Here is a 22,375-nt window from a genome sequence, read left to right as displayed (position 1 = left end):
AAAGTCAGGACTTTGTTACTCCCAGTAAATAAACACAGAATTCTGACTTTTTTTCCCCTTTCAATTAAAAGTTTGCATCTTGCAATTCTGCTTTTTGTATCTCACAATTTTGCCATTTTTATTCTCAGTATTTTGAGTTTATATCTCAAGTTTCAATTCTAAAATGCAAGAAAACAAATCTGATTTGTGAGATATAAAATCAGAATTGCAAGAAAAAAGTCAGAATTGTGAGATTTTTTATTTTTTGCAGGTTTTATGAAGGTAAATAAACCTAAGGCTTACAGAACATGTAAAGAACAGTTTCAAGCACAAACTCACATAAATTTTGTTCAGTTTTTCAGCTTTGTTATACATTTATATCTTATAAGTAAATGCATCTTCTTGATTTAAGGGTGTTTAGATATTTGTATTGAAGAAGAAAATCAAGAAGATATTGATTTTCTGCAACGTTTTCAATATTTAATGTGATTACTTCATGAATTTAAGACTTTCTACTCTGAGAACTTGTGGAAGGGCAAATTAAAAGTTTTTTTTAAGACTTGCAGAACCCTATTTTTTTATTCTGGCAGAAACAGGCTTCCATATCCAACAGCAATTTAAAAAAAAAAAGACAACAACAACAACAAACAACTTTCTGCCAAGCCATATAGTTGGTTAGTTTAAACCAAAGGCTGTTTATTGCTGATGCATTAATATATAACTAATATGCAGTCACAGCTGGTTATTTACAACAGCTTCAAACATGCCTGATCCGATCAATTTAGAGCCAGAAATACCTTAAAGTTTAATCTTTATAAAAACTGTAGTTGCGTAGAATATGCATGTAAGAACGTGGATCAATCACAGATAATGACAAGTCAGCAGTCTACCTGATCATGAAGTCATGTAACTCTTGGTCCACTCGCTCCAGAATGGGCATCAGATAGTTCAGGACGTGCTTTGTGCTGTCCATGGTGGGGTCCATGAAATCCCTGCAGTTTCCAGCAGAAGAAAACAGAAAATACTTATCAACAAAAGAATTCTTATCAACATCAGAGCAAAACAAAAATGAGTAATTTTTGCAGCTCAGCAGCAGCTACAAGGTCATGGATTCGATTCCCTTGGAATGCAACTGACAAAACGTCATTGCTTTGGATAAAAGTGCATGGCAAATGCACACATTTTTTGATGATGCATCAGTCAAGTTTTTTATTTATAATCCTAAAAAATGTAAAATGCTTATGTGAAACTAAATTCTCTTTTGCTGCAAGGAGCAAAACATAACATTATAATCAGAATTATGTTGGGAGAGAACATAAGGTCAGGTTAATTCACCTGAGATGATGATTGGACAGTTTCTCCATGATTGCGATGGTCATTTTCTCTCCCACCACCAGCAGGAAGGTCACCACAATGTCATGATATCCCTGATAATAGTGCAGCTGAGGATTTCTCCTCAAAACATCCAGAATGATGTCGATCAGCTGCTCCTGGAGAACCTCTCTCTCATCCACACGCATGCCTGAGAACGATCACACCACCACAAAACCAAACGCATTACTAAAAAAAGCACTGTTTGATGGAAATTAATTATTCCTTAGGATCAAACACACTCTGTAGACATAATGACTTGTAAAAGTCTCCATGATTATTGCAGCTTTAAACCTCAACTTTCAAAATATCACATGGGAAGCTCAAGGTATGTGTGCTGGGATAGATAACACACAATCAATGCATTGTTCTGAATTCACAGTGAAAGAACTTCACTGAAGGACACTGGAAAGACTGGTGATTATACAAGCAAACATTAATATGCAGAAGAATATTTAGATGTTCTCAATAGGGGTGTAACGGTACGCAAAAATCACGGTTCGGTATGTACCTCGGTTTTAAAGTCACGGTTCGGTTCATTTTCGGTACAGTAAGGGAAAGAAATGCAAAAATTAAACTGCAGGTTGTTTATTACTATAAACTTTTTAAACAATTTGTTTACACTTTTTTTAAAATACTTTTTAATAAAATAAATAATAAAATATAATTTATAATAAAATAAAAAAAGAATAAGAAATAAAATACTGCTGCAAAGTTCTCCACTAAATAAAACACTCTCAGTCTCAAACCAATATCATATAATAAAATATAATGAAAAATATAAATAAATAACTGATTACAGTGCAGCATTACCAATCCCAGCTTGTAGGCCTGCTCATATTTAAAAAAGATATATAACTTTTCCAAAGTGTAAAATGCAGCATGAACAGTTTCAGTTTTTAGACCTGCTCAGATTTCGTTATTGCGTTGGACCGATCAGAATTAAGAGCAAAGGTCTGTTTAAATGCCAACGGGAGCTGCGTTTGAATTACAATCGTTTTTTTCCTAGTTGTAGTGATGTTCACACTCGCGTGATGCCTTTTGAAAACCTTAGGCCGGTGACACACTGGCATATTGCACCTGTCAAACACCGTCAATACTGTTGACGGTGTCCTTTATCATTAGGCTTTATATTTATGCTCAACATGAAGTATAGATATTGTTGTTGTGAAGACAAGATCCTGTTCTGTCGGCGGTCTCCCTCTATGTCACCTACAGTAGCAGCAGCGCGCCAGCGCCACATCAGGCACGATTCTGGTGTGTAAAGACATAGAGAACGCAAAGCAGGTGTCACGCAACTGACAGGCAGCAGAAACGCCACACTCATGCCACGCAGCCAGTGTGTCACCGGCCTTAGAATCAGCTGCAGGGCGGGATTTGCACTGAACGCGGAGACTTCCGCCACTTAATATGTTCGTTTGGAAACACGAAAATGTGCCTATGTTCCACATACAAAATATTGCATTCGGTCAACACGTGCACCGTACCAAAATCCCTGTACCGAAACGGTCCGGTACGAATACACGTACCGTTACACCCCTAGTTCTCAATGAGGTACAAAAGTCTGTGACAATATGGGGAAATTAAATAAATAAATAAATGAATAAATGAATAGATAAAATAAAATAAATTTAAACCTGGCAATGTAAAAATAAATAAATAAATAAAATGAATTAAAAAAATCTTACATAATTTTAAATATATAAAGAGGAATATCTGGGTGTTTAAAGGTCAGGAGGTCAAATGTCTACATTGAAAATCTGGGATTTAAAATCTAATTTAACTGTGGAAATATAGAACATTTTAGGGTTAAAAACAATATGAAAGAAAAATAAAATTAATAAAAAAATACATATGTACAATAAATATCTTATTTCTTTCAACTTTTGAATTGCTTTGTTGCATTAATATTTTGAATTTTAAGTTGTTTGTATAAGTTGTTTTCATTTTTATTTCATTCTTATTTCAAGCTTATTTTTTAAAAAAAATCATATTTTATTTTTTAATTTTAAAAACCTCACACAATTTACAATAAAAAAAACAAACAAATCAGTCAAATCAGAATTTTCATATTTTGGATGTCAGATTTTATGTCACGCTGGACAGTTAACTGAATAAATGCAAACAGTGCTGACTGTAAGTATGTCTCAAAACAGTCCAGAGTGACTGAATCAGATCATGGTGATCATGGAGATGATGGTGACTCATTGACTCATTTATCAGATACTGACCTTTCGGGAAGCGTCGCATTGATCTCCTGACATCGAGAACCACCTGTCTGTAGTCTTTGTGGTCTTCTCGGTCATCTTTGGCTTTAAATGAGGGAAATAAGAAAAAAGTAAAAATAAATAAAATTTAAAAAAGAACACTGAAGTTTTTGTGGGACGTCCCACATGCACAAACACACACTTACAGGGTTTGGCAGGCAGATTGTACACATTGATACTGAGGAGTTTGGGCCAAACTTTTCTTCTGATGTCATCCGTCAGCAAACCTCCTTCGCTCACAGCCGCCCGCCGCAGGGTCTCGATGTCCACGGGGTCACTGTTCAGGGCCTGATGGATGTCCAGGAGCTTCTGCTTCTTCCAGGGTAACTGTTCTGCAGATAAAATACAAACATATGAAGCAGGATGCAAAATTAACACTAAACATGCAGCAAAGTGAATGCCCAGTTGGCTGTAAATTTTCTCTGAAACTGAGCATTGCATGGCTTAAATCAGTGGCTCTCAGAGAAATCACTACATGTTAACTACTATGTTAAATCAAAATGAATTTTAATTTAATCTTTGAGTTTTTTATTTTCCTGTATTTAAGCACAGTGCAGTGATAATGTTCAAATTGTGTATTTACAATGTTAAAGTCTCTGACAACGATAAATAACTCTTATTGGGAATAAAGCTTCATGTACAGATATAATTATGTGGTTAAGCCAGCAAAACTAAATATGAAACAAATTCATGATGACACATGATGCTGTGTAACACAATAACCTAACCAAAAATACAATAAAAGCATAAGATCACTTGATTATTTGAATCACAAATTAATATAAAAGATAAGCCACTAGCTAGACGTCATTATATATTTCTCACTCATTCAGTGACATCATAAGAGGTCTCTCTCTCAGCTTCGATGACGTCATAATGGACCCGTCAATCATTCGGTGTCAATATAATGGATCTCTTACACATTCAGTGACATAATAATTCTCTCATAAACACATTAAATGGTTTTCTTATGGATCTAACACTTACTTAGAGACATCATAAATAACTTCTAACCCAACCATAATGAATCTCCCACCTATATTCAGGACATTTAAATTGGACCGGAACCGGTAACGTTACCTTCATGTTTCCTGACAGACGCTTGAGATCCGCTCGCCGACAGTCGCTTCCTCGCTTTTTTCATCCCTTAAAGCGACTCACAGTAATGAGGATATCAAATACATACTGTTCTGATGATTATGAGATAGTTTTAATTTAAAAACTGGCAGTAAAAACAAAAGGAAAGTGACGGTTATGATTCTCTTCAGATCGACGTCGAGACGTGGAATGAGTGAGTGCTCGTCACCCGAGCTTTACGCTCACTGGCTAAGCGCCGGTGAGTCAGTCAATCAACATTGGCTGCTGTCAACGTCTCTTCTGATTGGTTTAAAGACAACGAGAGGCTCGACGCCATTGGCTCATTTCAAACGTGATTCTACCCATGATGACAGACATGCGGCGTGTTTGTATTTACATGACTTATGTAATATATCACTGACGCAATTTCAGGTTTTAACTTTGACATATAATATAATATAATATAATATAATATAATATAATATAATATAATATAATATAATATAATATAATATAATATAATATCGTTTATCGTTTTGGATAAAATCGTTTTTTAAATGACTAAATTGATATGATATGATTTGATATGATATATTAATCTTATATATATATATATATATATATATATATATATATATATATATATATATATATATATTATATATTATAGAGAATATATATATTATATATTATAGAGAATATATATATATATATATATATATATATATATATATATATATATATATATATATATATATATATATTATAGAGAAGCAATTATTATTTATAAATAAGTATAATTTCAATAATAATAATAATTACCTACAAAAAAATATATGATATTATAAAATATAAAATAAATAATGTTTTAATACAATAACAACACTGCAACTTCTAAATGTACTACTAATGATCATCATTACCATAATTTGGATTACAACATTATTCAACAGGGCACAAAAAAAAACACACACTGTAATCTCAGAACATTCTGTGCAATAAGTCTAAATATATTAGACAATCCGATGTCTGTATCATATCAAAGATAAAGCAAAGTATATTTCCTGATAGGGTTTTCTAAATAGCCTACAACAAACAGGGCAAATACTAAATGGAAAACGTGCATTATTGTAACCTGAACTTGTGTCTTCATTAGTAAGGCCTAACTTGTCAGATTTATAAAAACTTTCCAAATTGATCTTATTGTATCCATTGGATAGCTAAAACAATAATAATTATATATTATATATTGTATCACCAACGAACACAAAGTTCTTTATAAGTATAAACAGCAAGCAAATGTGTTTTATGACAAACTATTGGCAAATCGTGGAGATGATTTTAAAAGGGGCTTTATGATTGATTGAGTAAACTGTGCCATGGTGCATCTGGAGTCGCGCGCTCATTGCGCAACGCTTGATGTGCCGCGCGCGTCCTGTTCGATTCAGCGCGCTGATATCAAAGCTCGGCGAAACGGCAAGAACATGACAGAGACGACGGGTCTGTCTGCTTGATCATAACCGCGAGCATGGGCGACAGAAGCGAGAAGGGCTCGTTGAAGCACAAACGGAGAAGCACGATCTCCGGAGACGCGGCGGGAGCTCATCAGAAGACGCTCAGCGGACAGGTGAAGGAGAAAGAGCAGAGACAGAGACACGACACACCCGCGAATAAACACAAGAATCACCGCGATGCTGGCGACCACGACTTCAGGTAAGATGTGTTATTCAACTACAATGTTTTTGACTTGATATATGAGCCACATGTCTCTTTCTCTTCTCTCTCTGTCCAGAATCTCGATAGATCTCGAGAATGATGCTACTGTACAGACACGTGTACAGGGATGAAGGCCTATGGCTTTTTAGTTTCCTATCATTCATGCAATATTATTTCAATATGTTCAGCTATCATTTTAATTTCAGTCTAAGTTTTAGCAATTTTGTTATGTGCAATGTTATATTTTATTGTATTATTGTTTTATTATTGTATTATTATCATTTTTGAACTTTAGTATGAGTTTTTAAGTTTTTCAACTGATATTCTTTATTTTATTTCAGCTTTATTTCACTTAACGAAAACTGTTTTTTTGAGAGTTTTAGTTAACAATAACATCACTTTATTAGACATGTTCCCTAGTGATTTCATAATGTACTATAATATTAACAATATAATATACTGTATATATGCAGAGGCATATTGGCAGTGCTATTTATTGTAGTATTTTTATTAAAATGTTTCATTTTCATTTTAGTTTAAGGTTTACTAATTTTGTTAAGTTAAAATTATTATATTTCAAACTTATTTTTATGTAGCTTTTTATATTTCAGCTTTCATTTTAGTAATTTTAGTACTTTGATTTATTTCAGTTATTTTCCAAGGCAAACTTTAATTCAAAAGAGATTTAAAAAGTTTTTAAAGTATAAGTTTTTCATCTTATGTTCATATATTTTTTCAGCTTTATTAAAATTCCCGAAAACTACTTTTAATAGTTTTAGCCCAATTCAAAACAGCACTGTTTATTAGACATACCAAAGCAAGTGCATTTATTTAAAAGACAGCACAAGTGCACTTTTAAAGCAAACCATCTAAGTTGCCTGGTTGCAACTCGCAAATGATCATAGTGATATAAAATTCTTATACATCAATGCATATTTCTTTACTTTCTAGTTGTAACCAATGACAAACATATGGATTTCAGTTTTGTTAAACATTTTCTGTATGCATATATTTAGTTGCTAATACATTCAGCATTTTGTAGGCACTATACAAGTTTATTTAATGCTTTGTACCTTCATGTGCACACTGAAGATGTGCAGGGAAGTGTATGAAGGACATGAGGACTGAGAAATGGTAAGCGAGCACATGGAGTAATCACAGTATTATAGCTCCAGCAGCAGTCGGTCACATACTGTACAGTATTTCACTTCAGTTGATGGGTCACTCTGGTCTGTTTGGCTTTGAAGCTGTGACCATAGTGTTAAAAGCACTGAAGGCTAATCATGATGTTTCCTCAAGCCTCCTAAACCGAGGATGGAAGTGAAAGAACTTGTGTAATGCTAGTTCTCCTTTCAGTGCATGTGTCAAACTCAGTTAGGTTCAGAACAGACACGTTCAGAACAACTAGCATACTGCTTCCTGCACAATATATACTGTACACGCATATTTAATATAGATATTAGTATTTTCAGGTAATAATCTTCATGTTTGCAGTATGCTGTATATAAAAGGACACGAGCGGTGTAGTGTTAGTTTTTATTATTATTTTGAATTTACTTTTTTCTTTATACTTTTAGTTTTTATTGTAATTTGAGTTTAAGTTTCAGTCATTTGTTATGTTAATAAATAATTTTGTTTATATATTTTAATTTATTTTAATGTATAAATTGATTTAATTTTGTAGATTTTATAATTTTGGTACTTCATCTTCTATTTTTTTACACTTAATATTTTTTATTTGTATTTTTAATAATTTTATAAAAAGTTTATTCATTTGAGTACTTCAAGCTCATTTGATTTCATTTAGTTGTCATCATTTCTAATGTTTTAACTTTTAAGATTTTTCTTTAATATTAATATTTATATTTATTTCAGCTTTTAGAAGTAGCAAGAGCTATTTGAATCATTTTAGTTAACATTAACAACACTGATGGACATCTCTTCAGGTAATGCCACTCCTGGTAATGAGCTGTTGTCAAATGAAATCACTTATAAAATCAATAAGATCAGCATGACCGCAATCTTTAATAACCTTTATAAATCACGCCTCATACACTTGAACACATTAAGAGTGAGATTGCTCAAACTCTGGCATTTCGTCACCCATTTCAACATTTACTTGTTCTCAATCAGTGTTTTACAGTATAAACTCATTGTCAGGGATGCAATGATGTCTAAATGTCATTGCATCATATTGAGTGTAAATGCACTCAAACGCTGCAGGAACTTCTTTCTTTAAAACAAATTACACTTGGTTGCAATGACGTTCAGATATTTTAAGTGTCCAAATACTTTTCTGGGCTGTAGTCTGAAGCCTTTAATAGCTGTATATCAGATCAGAAATGCATATGCACAACTTATTGGTAGAAAGCATGTAATCAGCTACTGCTTGACTCATTTTGTCTGTCTCTTCAGCTGCCATAAGCTGCAGGAGTCGCTGCTCAGCTCCAATAGCGGCTACAGCAACTACAGAGGAATCCTTAACTGGTGTGTGGTCATGCTGGTAAGTCTCCAGCACATGTAATGTCCAATATTACAGGTCCAGAAAATACCCATGTTTGCTCTAGATGAGAACAGATTTGGAAAAATGTAGCATTGCATCAATGCAGTGAATGGGTGCCGTCAGAATGACAGTCCAAACAGCTGATTAAAACATTACAGTAATCCACAAGTAATCCACACCATCAATATCATCTTGTTTAGCCAAAAGCTGCATGTTTATAAGAAACAAATTCATCATTAAGGTACTTTAACTTGTAAACAGTGCTTGATCTGTGTGTATTTCTCACCTGATTCAGCCGAGTTGACTGTTTCACTGGAGAAAGCAATATTATGGATAAGACTCGTATTTTAGTCTGAAGAAAGTTAAAAATGTCTTTGAGGATTTGTTTCTTACAAACATGCAGCTTTTTCACTTCACAAGATGTTAACTGATGGACTGCAGTGCTGTGGATTCTGGCGGCACCCATTCACTGCAGAGGAGCCATTGCTAAACAAGTGATGCAATGCTACACTTCTACAAATCTGTTACCATGAAGAACCCACATTCAAGCCATTATTGGTTTGAAAAAGCATGTAAAAGTAAGACTTTTTGGAAGTGTACTGTAAGATGACTATGTCAGTGCCATGTTTAGGCCCTCGCTGTTACCTGAACATAAACACTGTCACTCAGTTGGACTTGAACCTTTGAATGGCTTCGGTCTTATCATGCCCTTCATCGCGGTCAGTTGCGTCAAGTTCATTCTGGGCTATTGAGAACTAGGATTGAATCGAGTAAGAATTTGACCTTTATCCTCGGCTCCGGTCTCGTATAATCATGTGACACGCAGCACAATGCCAGACGTATGAGTTAGAGTCAGATTTCTGCAGTGGAAACAGTGAGAAGTGACTGAAGTTTTGCTCAAGTTGTTGTGACAGCCTCGATTCCCACATTAAACCGTACAGTTCAACCCAGAGGGTGTTTATTCCTCCGCGCTCTCTTGCTGTCTGTCTGTCTGTTTGTCCTCTCAAAACAAGCAGCATGCATCACGTTCTACTCGCTGTTAGAGGCTTAATGCATTCATTTTGTGTTAAGTGTCAAAGAGACAAAACTGACAAAAAATTCATAACAAAAATTACCATGCATAACTTTGTCTTATCAGAAGTGTTATTTTAGTTCTATTTATATAATATAATGTTGTAGATTTTTTTTATATTTATCCTTTTCATTTTAGTTAGTAATTTTGTTAAATATTATTTCATTATGTACATGTATTTAGCTTAAATTATTATAATTTTTTTTCACTTGTAGTCATTTCAGTAATTTAAACTTAAACTTATTCATTTCAGGGAGTTGCCAAAGCAACATTTTAGTTTGTTCATCTAATATTTATGTTTTATTTGATTTCAGCTTGATTTGATTTTAGTATTAATTATATAATATTACAGTATTGTAAATATTTTGGATTAGCTTTTAAATTTTAGTTTTAGATTAATTTTGAGTAATTTTGTTATGTGATTTTGCCTTTTTTTTAAATGTTTCTATTTAGCTTTAATGTGTTTTATTTCCATATTAGTTGAAATAAAAAATATTAATAGTAATATTAGTAATTTTAGTACTCTACTTAAACTTAGTGGTTGTGAACTTAAATGTTTTTCATCTAATATTTATTTTGTTTTGTTTGATGTTTTATTTTTTATTTTATTTTATTTTAGTTCATTATTTTACATTATTTCCTTTCATTTCAGTGACTGAAAATGATTTTGAATAGTTTTAGCTTCAACCTAAACTTATTTCAGTTACTTTTCCAAAGTAACTTAAAAAAAAAATTAAGTTGCAACTTACAAATTGTCATATAATATTTGTTTTTATTATATTTCAGCTTTATTTCAATTACCCAAAATAATTTTAATAGTTAGAGATTTAGTAATTTTAGTACTTCAACCTTAATTTATGCATTCCAGCTAGTTGCAAAGCCCCTTTTTAAGTTGTAAGGTTTTTTAGTTTGTTTAAGTTTTTAATCTAATATTTGTATTTTATTTTATTTACCAAAAATGATTTTTAATAGTTTTAGTTTTAGTTAACAACACTGTTTATTGGACCTATACCGTTGTAAGACATCATAATATATATATATATATACATACCATAATAGCAGCTGCATAAAATAAATCTCACTGGAGATTGGAAAGTGTTTTGCTGAAAACCTTTGGCTGTCCTAGAGTGACCTTTGACCCACTAACAGATCCTGCCAGCTCCATCTCAGTCTATAAATACAGTATCAATGACTCTGACATTTAATATGCTGAGGATGTATACGCTAATGCTACAGGGACGTCACTTATGATGATGTGTCAATCACAAGACAAACCGTCCTTCAAGTCCATCTCAGTCTGTCAGAGCGAGCGGCCGAGTCTTAGAGTTTCTCTCCTCTGCTGTAATGAAAATTCAAACACTTCCTGGGATTAGTTTAATGAACGCTCAGAAATGTCACCCGTCCTCTAAAAATAAACATCTATTTCACCCTGAACCGCTGAGAAACTGGAGCAGCATCTTCAGAGCCATGGAAAGCAAATCACAGTTAATCCTCGCTTTGAAAAGCCATCACATCGACGCTCTCTGTGGGATTTAGCTTTGACTTCATTTTTTCTTTTTACCATATTCCCATGGAATATCCTCAAATGCTTTGAATCCATTAATGGATAATTATGAAAGTCCAGTAGAAAGGCGACTGCTTTTGAGTGATTTCAGCTGGAGGAAATAGATGGAGAGCAACAGCAGGGTCCTGAAAGTCAAACTCTCATTCGTCTCTCCATAGAGAAAGACATTTTTCATTCATGCATAAATGAAAACAGGTCAGATTTCTGTAATAATTCTAAGAAACTGATTGTGTTTCAAATGCACAATAACCAGGTTTATCTGTTTCTCATCAATAAATCCAACTTGCTTCAATCTGCTGCATCTTAACTATGAAATATTGCTTGGTTTGAATAAATGCACTTTGAAAATATAATTATATCAATAGAATCGATGTAAATGGTTAATAAATGAACTAAGCCATGTTTTTTGAGTGCAGAAATCTGACCTCTTTCATTAATGTATGACTGTCAAATATACACCACATTACGTTTATTAGTTTATCTAGAACTGTGCGATCCAAATGGATGGAAATTTTATGTGCAACTCAAATATATAAATCTTAAAATTAGGTCTAAATATTTGAGGGTTCAAGTCAATGGCAAGTCTTTTGGAAAAGAGCGTGTGTGTGTGTGTGTGTGTTTGTGCTGAAATGAACCAGAGTCCCACAGCCTTTAAGCAATTACCCGAGCATGGATCTATGTGCTAAATCAATTAGCAATATGCCTTTAATGAGGTCAGGGTTGAGTCTGGCAGCTTTCCCGACGCAAATCTAATCAAATGGCCTTTGGAATGAGAAAGTCTTTCAGCAAATCCTCTTCTGTCGTATATTATCGATGGTGGTTCAAAGTCTTCAGGCCTTGTGTTTTGATTAAAAATTAAAGCCTTCAGGTGCTTTGTTATGCTTTTAATGAATAAAATGACCAAATCACAGTGAATTTGGTTTAAATAAAGCTGAAGTAACACTCAGAAGAAGTTCATTTTCAGTAATTGAGTCTGAAATACGAGCGCAGAAACCTAAAGCATGAAAACTGCTCTAAAAGGTCAGAGGTCAGATGTGTTTGTCAGACTGGAGTGCTTTATCTGAAGCTGTTTATATTGTTGTGCTGTAGACCTTGCTCTCTGCTAGTGACAATATGTAAAAACAATATTATGGTAGATACAACACAATCATTGGAAGGAAACATCCGTCTTTCTATTTTAGAAATCTACATATGATAATAGTTCACCTAAAAATATTAATATTTGCTGTAGATGAATTTGTTTCTTCATCAGTTTTGTAGAAATGTAGCATTGCATCAGTGTCTCAGCAATAGATGCTGTACAGTGAATGGGTGCTGTCAGAATGAGAGTCCAAACAGCTGATAAAAACATCACAATAATCCACAGCACTCCAGTCCATCAGTTAATGTCTTGTGAAGTGAAAAGCTGCGTTTATAAGAAACAAATCCATCAATAAAAAGGTTTTTGCTGTTTTATTTTATTGTTTTATTATCTTTAAAATTTTGCTTCTGGCTAAAATATGAATCCTCTATCAATAATATTGCTTTTTCCAGTGTAAAACTGGTCTCGTCTGAATCAGGAGAAAAGTATGCACCGATCAAGCACTGTTTAAAAGTTTTACAAAACAGCTGTAAACAGATATGTGGGGGGATGTTGATGTGAGAGGACAGCAAGAGATGGACTTTTACACTGGAAGAACAGCTTGTTATGGATTATAGACTCATATTTTAGCAACTGTATTAAGTTTAAATGCCTTAAAGATAGATTTGTTTTTTAGAAACATGCAGCTTTTCGTTTTACAAGTAGGAGTGACTTTGATTCACTCAACTCACGATGCGATATGATTCACAATACTGATTTCACAATATGATTTTCTCACCATTGTATTAACAAAATGTGATTTAAGACAAATTATAAATGAAATGGTGCATAACTTAAAAACTTAATAACCTTTTATTATTTCTCAGTCAAAATGTGGCACAGTTCTTTGTGAAATTGAAATGTCAAATAAAATAAATGATACAAAATTAAAGAAATATAAGTCAACTAAAGTTTTGCTTCGAGGCAACCGCAGGATTTTAATCACGATCCAAACAGAGTTGCTGCATACATGCAGTTTTTTATTCAAGTTAGATTATATAGTTTTGAAAACTGCATATTTTGACTAGCTTTGTGAAATCTGAAAGAAACAGAAAATGCAGACAGGAAGATATGCGATGCAATAATAAACTACTAAGCCATTTGAATAGTCATTTGGTTTTTTATCCAACCAGGAATGTTTTATCGACATATCATCCAGATGAGCAAACGCTTAATATTGCTGCATCTTGATAAAAAATACACTACCAAACAGACACAAATGTGACAAAACCACCTGAATCATCCTGTTTATAGAGTTAAACATCAGTTGTCCTCCAGTGTAACTCGTTTCCTTTCGTTTTGTCTGTAGGCTTGGATACAAATGAGCTGCAGATGCATTAGATTGGTTCATTTGTTTGTGTTTCAGGTTCTGTCCAATGCACGGCTGGTCCTGGAGAACCTTATAAAGTAAGTATATCATTAACATCATTTGTTGCTTAATTCATAAATAAAGCAGCTATGCTAATTTGATTTCTCACGCTCAGTGACTCACTAATTTCTGGCTAATGATCCAGCTGAAGCGTCTGAATGAGACAGATAATGACTGTGCCCGGCAGGAACTAAATGCATGTCTTTTGTTACTTGTCATTAAGCAAGCACTTTTATCCAGAGCAGCATATAGTGCACTAATCGCTGGGCTCGTCCCTCTGGAGAAAGACACTGTAGTTTTTCCCCGGGCGCCGCAGCATAAATGGCTGCCCACTGCTCCGGGTGTGTGCTCACAGTGTGTGTGTGTGTTCACTGCTCTGTGTGTGTGCATTTCGGATGGGTTAAATGCAGAGCACAAATTCTGAGTATGGGTCACCATACTTGGCTGAATGTCACTTCACTTTCACTTTCACTTTCACTTTCACTAATGATGAAGAAACTCTCCAGTTTGATGGGTGTTTCTACCAGGTGTTGAATGCACAAGCTTTGGCTTCTGGGATTTTTCAGCCCAGTCTCACTATTTATTCAACATTATTCAACATTAGCACTAGCAAATGTGAGGCTTTGAATAGCAAACAAAAGCAATACAGTCATACTTATTAATTTTTTTGTTTGTTTGTATAAAAAAAAAATAATAATATTTTTTTTTTGCATTGCATAGCTTTTTTTTTTTTTTTTTGCATTGTCGTTTTTTTTTTAATGACACACATTTACACACATTTTCCACCAATTCTCATTACTGCTTTAAGAAAAAAATCCCATTCCAATTACAAAGATTAAAATTTTTGTCATATGTTATTTCAATTAAATAGTATAATGTTATATATATATATATATATATATATATATATATATATATATATATATATATATATAAAATCATTTGTTATACTATTTTTTTTATAAATTATATTATAAAAGATATAAATTATGTACACATATATTTTCCTATACATTCATACATATACGTGTCACAATGAAAAAATCTTTCTGTTTCTCTATAGAATGATTTAATGTACCATGCAATTATTATAAATTATTGTAAATATTAAAATGTATTATTTATTATTATATTTTATGTAAATGTATCATTTATTATAAATAAAATTATACAATTGTTATATATATATATATATATGTGTGTGTGTGTGCGTGTGTGTGTGTGCGTGTGTGTGTGTGTGTGTAAATGTCACTTTTTGATACATTATTTTATAAATATTTGTTTTAATTGATTATTGATTTAAATCCACAAATGTTATTCATATAACTATATATTATATACATGAATTTATGTATATACAGTATGATGAAAAATTGAAGGCAGTGTTTACTTAACACATGAAAACGTGCAGTTTCTCATTAGAAATGCATCTTAATGACGTGATCTCTTCTCGTCTTCAGATATGGTGTTCTGGTGGACCCCATCCAGATCATCTCTCTCTTCCTGAAGGACCCGTACAGCTGGCCGTCTCTGTGCCTGATCATTGGTATGATGAGTGTGTGCTTTGTGACCTACAGCAGATACATGCAGATCAGCTCAAGCTGAAGACATCATTTCACACCACATTTACACTTTCTGTCATGCATAATGTAAGATCATAAAAATCCACTTCAATATGCTGTGTCTAATCTGTTTGCTTTTGCAGTTTCCAACGTCTTTATAATGGCAGCGTTCTACATAGAGAGAAAGCTCTCTGTGGTGAGTTGCATGCTGGGAATGAACTGTGTGATTACAGTCATGGATTACAAATATAACCAGTTACACTGAAGAGTGAATCTCAGAATCCAGATCAGATCACATTTTACCTCAAAATTTAAAAAACAAATAAATAGTATCAATAAAACAAAGCTTTTTCTTTTTTTTACCTTTAAGGTTTTCTTTGCATTATGACATAATTCACATGACAGTTAAGCACATTTTTATCTTATTCTTGTATTGCTATGTTTAAATATCCCATCCTCATTACTATAATGCAAAAAAACCCCAAATATATATATATATATATATATATATATATTTATAACTAAACTAAATTTAAATGATGGTAGAACATAAATGTAAAATCTACCATATAAATTCAGATTATTATTATTATATATTATATAAAATACAAAATCTATGCAATATATATATAATTAATAAATCTGACAAAAACTATATATAAATATATATATTTTTAAAAAATGTAATACATTTTTCACATTTATTTATTTATTTTGCATTTATAATATATGTTTGTATTGGAGATGAAATATGATCTACAGCTGGATTTCTTCCTGAGATTCCACCGACAAGATTTGAGTATTGCAGGTTAAATGTATATCTGTTAGCACAGGTGCTTTTCATTGCTGGTTTGTTTTAATAAAGTCATGTAATTGAATTTCCAGGGCATCATCTCCGAGGGCACCGGGACATTCCTCCACTGCATCAATCTTGCAGCTCTGTTATTTGTCCCGGCCGGGACAGTTCTCAGCCTGACCTCTATAACCCCAGGTATCACACTTACACCTTCAACCTTCGATCTTACTGGAAAAAGTAGTTTTCTTATGTATTAACTACCAAAACCTCTATCAGTGGCAGATTTTACCTTCTGATCATGTGATTTGGTTGTGGGTTTAACTATAATACTATGTTTTTATTTATGTAATCCTTGTTGGCATGTTGGAAATATATTTCTGTCCCGTGGCTGTGTTTCAGTGGGTAGTGTTCTGGCGTTGAGTGTCTTCACCATTCTCTTCCTGAAGCTGTATTCATACAGAGACGTCAACAAATGGTGTAGAGAGATCAGACACGCCAAAGCCCGAACCCTGTGCCGCTCTCAGTCCTGTGAGTCACCCTCCAGCCTCACCACAAACCACACACAAACTCACATTTTCATCATGCATTCTCATGCATTCATATCTGATGTCAAGCTAATTCTAACATTCACATGCATTTCTGTGCATGAATGCTTCTAGATACAGTACACAGTCATTGTTGTGAAATGCATCATTGCACAAATCTTAATCTTTGCATCCAGTTGTTTATTTTGCAGCAGTAATACCTGCCGCTTGTCCTCCTGCAGCACCTGCGCTTCATAAACCCTGTATGTTCTCATCTGTTGTTTGCTGTGAAGGGCTTTCAGTGTTTGTCTGAATCTGTACAAACAGACTGAGATGTGAGAGGCATTGCACTCTTTCGGTTTGCTCAGAGTCTGAGCATGAGTACTAATGCTGTACTGTACTGCCACATGCTGGGCACAGAACAACAGCACATTTAATGCAGCTTCACCATCAGCATAAAAATTAAAAAATGTGTGATGAATTTTCATATTTGATCAGTGAGTCCTGTTGTTATACTTGTTGTGGCTGTTCTCCTGGCAGAGAATATCTGAATGTATTCAGTGTGTGTTAATGTTTGATTTTCTCCCGTAGGCCCGTCTGTGCACAAAGCTAATGGCACGACTGAATACACACATGTGAGCTATCCAGAAAACCTCACACACAGAGGTCAGTCACTACACAACAACTCAACCTGTTTAACAAGGAATATCAGCTCACTTGTAATTAAAATATCAGTTCAAATACTTGAATTGAATTAATAAAGAATGCATTTAATTGAAATGTATTTAATTACAGACATGTATTATTTTATTTTCGTCCCAACTCTGTGTTACGAACTGAACTTCCCGCGCTCTCGGCGGATACGGAAGCGTTTCTTACTGCGCCGACTGCTCGAGATGGTGAGAGACAGCAGAGACTCACGTTTACAGTGTGCACTTTCTGATAATGTCTTTTTTGCAGGTGTTTTTAATGCAGTTAATGCTTGGATTAATGCAGCAGGTATGCAACGAGTCATTTTAATAGAGCTTAATTGTGTGTGTACAGTATATGGCATTATGTTTTTAATGACTTTTATTTATTTTTTAATAGTGGATGGTTCCGACGATTCAGAACTCAATGAAACCCTTTCAGGTAGAAGCGCCCTGTAAATTCAAACATATAAAGTAATAGTCAGAAAAAATCTAATTATTTAAAGGGACAGTTTATTGAACCTTTAGACAAAAAAAAAAGAGTTTGCATATGGGTTTTTGTTTAGTATCATATCTGATACATCCGGATTTTATGGCTCATATAGTATTATAGAGTGAGAATATGGAGAAAAACAAATGCCTCATTTTTGTTCAAAAGCTCAAACAGAGCAAAGATATGCCAGACCACTGACATGAAATAATATAAATACCAGCTATCACTCTACATTAGTCAGTAATGTCTTATATGATAAGATTTAAATGCTTACTGTTATGATCAAACCATATGTGACCCTGGAGCACAAAGCAGTCTGAAGTCTCTGGGGTATATTTGTAGCAACAGCCAAAAATACATTGTATGGGTCAAAATTATTGATTTTTCTTTTATGCCATAATCATTAGGACAATAAGTAAAAATCATGTTCCATGAAGATATATTGTACATTTCCTACCGGAAATATATTAAAACTTCATTTTTGATTATTAATATGCATTGCTAAGAATTCATTTGGACAACTTTAAAGATGATTTTCTCACTATCTAGATTTTTTACACATCAGATTCTAGATTTTCAAATAGTTGTATCTCAGACAAATATTGCCTGACAAACCATATATCAATGGAAAGATTATTTATTCAGCTTTCAGATAATGTATAAATCTCAATTTTGAAAGAATGTACACTTAAGACTGGTTTTGTGGTCCATGGTCACATATGTGTAATGCAATACAATTACGTTCCTCAAAAAAGCCTGACGATCATATTTGACTCACATTTGAACATGATTTTTATCATAAATGATGTAGTAAATCTAAGTTGCTTCAGTCCAGTATTTGTCTTGAAATGTTACTAACCATTTAAAAGTTATTCTTATGATTACTTTACAAAAAGCATGAGCTGAAGGTGGACATTTATATACAGATACTAAAAGATACTTTTCACTTGCTAAAAACTATAAACTATCAATCAGATGACAGAAAAATGCTTTTTTAAATTCAAGGTGGTCCAGGGTTTAAATACTTTAGTACTGGTACTGGTTAGGCATACAGAAAAACATCTTTAGCATGTTGTTTTTATCAATTTCTCATTTGTATGCACTGATTGAACATGGAGTCTCTGTCTCTTTAAACAGGACATGGATTTCTCTAGAATCGTTGAACGTCTTCTGAAGCTCGCTGTAAGTGTCCAGAGAAACCATTGCAGACAGATGCTGTTGTTGTCATGGATGGAATTTTGTTGCTAGAGCTTTTGCAGGTGCTGCTGAAACGACTTTCACTGTGGCCCTTGAAATCAAAAATAAATTGACAAACAATATTGAAAACCGAATTATACAGTTCAGAATTTCCCAGAACATTTAAATGCTGAATGCCATGATTGACCAATCAAAATTAAGCATTCCAGGCCGCTTGAATTTCGCATAGTAACAGCTGCTGTCACTTTGGATGATGTCATGTCTGTGGCCCCTCCTCCTCAAGAGTGTCTAATGGCACAAGCCCCGCCCCTTCTCCCTGTCCCTTTACAGGTGCCCAATCATTTTATCTGGCTCATCTTTTTCTATTGGTATTTCCACTCCTCTATGAACTTCGTAGCTGAGCTCATGCAGTTCGGAGACCGGGAGTTTTACCGCGACTGGTGGTGAGTGGCTTCCTCCGTCCAGAGCTGATTTACGCCTAGCTAAACCTGCAGTGTGATAAAGTGTCTGTTTACACCAAGGATGATAACTATACTAATATCTTCTATGAGAATAGAGGAGAGAAGAAGTCCATAAAACAAAAACATTGACAGCGTTCTTTTCAAAAACTTTTTTTTTTTTTAGCGAAATATAACAACTTTTTTTCTCGTAATTTAATGAGTTTATTCTCAACATTTTCTACATTTTTTTTGCTATTTAACAACTTTTTTCTTGCTATTTAATGAGTTTTTCTCAACATTTAATCTCATTTAATCTTTTTCTTGCAATTTATGACTTTTTCTTGTAATTGAATGACTGTAATCTCAACATTTTATCTAGACTTTTTTCTTGAAATTTATCAAAAGTATTTCTCAAATTTTAATGACTTTAATCTCGAGATGGTTTCATTTATTTTTTCTTATCCTCTTCCAAAGATATAAAAGCCTGTTTCTGTAACAAAATAAAATAATAAACAATTTTTAATTTCAACTTTTCTTCTCACAATTCAGACTTTTTTTCTCATTTCAAATTGATGTAAACTTGCATTCTGAATTCTGATTTTCTCTCTCACTTTTCTCACTCTGAATTGTGAGAAACAATATTTATTACGTTGTTTATTTTATAGCTATCATTAGAATCAATGGGCCTTTTACTCAATGCATTACTTTTGGAGTCACTTTTTTTTTATTTGTGCATGATCCATATACAACTGTACATATTTGCTTTGATTGCATCACATTACAGACATAAAACAGCTTGCAGATGCATTTCATGAGAAAAAGTTTTCACACTGTATAGTCCAGAGTGTAGTAGTTAATGAGCTTTTTGTTCACAGGAACTCTGAAACGATTCCGTATTTTTGGTCGAACTGGAACATTCCTGTTCATAAGTGGTGCCTGCGGTGAGCTGGGGTTATCATCACTTTATGTGTTATGTGTTGAGCTTTGTGTTCATATTACATATAGTTTGTGTTGTGCAGTTTGTTCATTGATTTCTCATTCTCTGTCTCTCCTCAGACACTTTTATAAACCCATGTTGGTGAAAGGAGTGAATAAGTTATCCGCTCAGTTAGCCGTGTTCTTCTTGTCGGCGTTTTTCCATGAGGTTTCATTCCACACTTACATTCCTACACTACAATTTACAGTCATGTCAGACTTGTTTTTTTCTTTTCCTGTTTCTTTAATAGTCCTGATTGCTTTGTGTCATTTCTGCCAGTATTTAGTGAGTGTTCCTCTAAAGATGTTTCGGTTCTGGGCGTTTCTGGGAATGATGGCACAGGTCAGTCTTAAATATTCAATATTGCTTGTTGAGCATCAAATAAAATTCCTCATTTCTCATTCTACTTCCTGTTTCAGATCCCGCTGGCCTATCTTGTGGGCCGATTCTTGAGGGGAAACTACGGCAACGCCGCCGTCTGGATGTCACTGATCATCGGTCAGCCGATCGCCGTGCTCATGTACGTCCACGACTATTACGTGCTGCATTATGAGAGCACTGCGGCATGACACAACCATATCTGCTGAATGTAAACACAATGCATATATTTTTTGAGAAAGGGAAATATTAGATTTTTAACGGACTTCAGCAGACAAATGTGATCTGAAAGAATCGAGCTGGAGAGTTTTATAACGTACGATCTGATGTTAACACAGCTGAGCCAGAGCAGCACATCATTGCAATGCCTTCTCACTAATGTTTTATACTTGACATTTTCATACTAAGGTGATCAATTCAAAGAGGCGCAAAATCCAAAGTGTTTGTACTTTTCCAAATGCATTTCAGAAGGGAACTCATTTGTGTCCGCAATATAAATCTAAGTTGTTTTTTTAATTCTTCGTGCTGTTGCTTTGGTGTGATTGACTGAATCTTTGAGCTGATTCACTTTGTTCAGAAATGCATGACGTTTGTCAACATTTTAAAGAATGTAACTGCTTTTGTTGATTTTGATATTTGCTGATAAATTTCAGTTTAAATAGATCATATCAACATGAATCTGCGAAATTATTAAAGCCAAAATTTCATGTTGCTCTGTTTAAATTGCCAGCAGTGTTATTTAGATGTGATTTAATGGGATTCAAGCAGCAATAGGGCCAAGAAAGATGTCCTAGATAACATATTCTCATATACTGTGAAGAGATAATACAGAAATAATTATTCTGTTCTCTGATTATCTAGCTAAAACATCTCGACTGCTGTGGTGCTTGCTCCCATTATTTGTGTGTGTATTTTTGGATCTCATAATTGACCATGGTTATGATAATACTGAGATGTAAATTGAATTTATTCCACTGTAACTGCTGCAATCAGGTGTGATAACAGACTTGTTTGAAGAGTTTTTGAATTACATTTGAAGTACCTTTCTACAAAACATTTGACAGATTTAATAACCAGCTGATTTTTCCTGAGAAAGCCAAAGTTTGTTACTGAAGACATTTTACAGTTTTTCCCTGTACAGTTTCGGCAGCTCGTGTTCCAGTTTAATAAATCTTTTCAAACATCAGCTTATCTAGTTGTGCATTAAACATGATGTGACAATATTTAGAGAAAATGGCTTTGTTCAGATTTTGTATGTCGCTATAACACATGCGAATAAGAT

The 22,375-nt window shown here is 33.8% G+C and overlaps 2 protein-coding genes across 3 annotated transcripts in view; one reads left to right on the top strand and one right to left on the bottom strand.

Moving 5' to 3' along the window:
- LOC132144999 (TBC1 domain family member 20-like) overlaps nucleotides 1-4,958 on the bottom strand; it is a 30,533-nt gene extending 25,575 nt beyond the window's left edge. For both annotated transcript variants that reach the window (XM_059555653.1, XM_059555654.1), the window contains exons 1-5: nucleotides 4,698-4,958; nucleotides 3,764-3,949; nucleotides 3,582-3,662; nucleotides 1,315-1,501; nucleotides 870-971 (exon numbers count right to left, since the gene is read on the bottom strand). In XM_059555653.1, the coding sequence (XP_059411636.1) occupies nucleotides 870-971; nucleotides 1,315-1,501; nucleotides 3,582-3,662; nucleotides 3,764-3,949; nucleotides 4,698-4,761 (620 nt within the window). In that variant the 5' untranslated portion in view covers nucleotides 4,762-4,958. The remainder of the gene's footprint in view (nucleotides 1-869; nucleotides 972-1,314; nucleotides 1,502-3,581; nucleotides 3,663-3,763; nucleotides 3,950-4,697) is intronic.
- A 1,129-nt stretch (nucleotides 4,959-6,087) lies between these two features.
- LOC132144996 (diacylglycerol O-acyltransferase 1-like) lies at nucleotides 6,088-21,335 on the top strand. The gene is made up of 17 exons (XM_059555650.1): nucleotides 6,088-6,407; nucleotides 8,826-8,913; nucleotides 14,036-14,076; nucleotides 15,499-15,584; nucleotides 15,744-15,796; nucleotides 16,486-16,591; nucleotides 16,796-16,924; nucleotides 17,512-17,586; nucleotides 17,716-17,819; nucleotides 17,881-17,919; nucleotides 18,010-18,051; nucleotides 19,240-19,284; nucleotides 19,630-19,742; nucleotides 20,615-20,680; nucleotides 20,796-20,883; nucleotides 20,995-21,057; nucleotides 21,135-21,335. The coding sequence occupies exons 1-17, from the start codon at nucleotides 6,223-6,225 to the stop codon at nucleotides 21,282-21,284; spliced, it is 1,473 nt and encodes a 490-aa protein (XP_059411633.1). The 5' UTR covers nucleotides 6,088-6,222; the 3' UTR covers nucleotides 21,285-21,335.
- The last annotated feature ends 1,040 nt before the right edge of the window (nucleotides 21,336-22,375 follow it).

The sequence above is a fragment of the Carassius carassius genome, chromosome 8, assembly GCF_963082965.1.
Source record: "Carassius carassius chromosome 8, fCarCar2.1, whole genome shotgun sequence".
In the NCBI taxonomy this organism is placed as follows: domain Eukaryota; kingdom Metazoa; phylum Chordata; class Actinopteri; order Cypriniformes; family Cyprinidae; genus Carassius; species Carassius carassius.
This window is presented reverse-complemented; position numbering and strand designations above follow the sequence as displayed.

What these genes read in the sequence shown, in the direction of transcription:
- LOC132144996 (XM_059555650.1), top strand. Translation starts at nt 6,223, where the DNA reads ATGGGCGACAGAAGCGAGAAGGGCTCGTTGAAGCACAAACGGAGAAGC. An exon ending in GTCCTGGAGAACCTTATAAA is followed by an intron (nt 14,077 to 15,498) that starts GTAAGTATATCA and finishes TCTCGTCTTCAG; the next exon opens with ATATGGTGTTCTGGTGGACC. An exon ending in TGTCGGCGTTTTTCCATGAG is followed by an intron (nt 20,884 to 20,994) that starts GTTTCATTCCAC and finishes CATTTCTGCCAG; the next exon opens with TATTTAGTGAGTGTTCCTCT.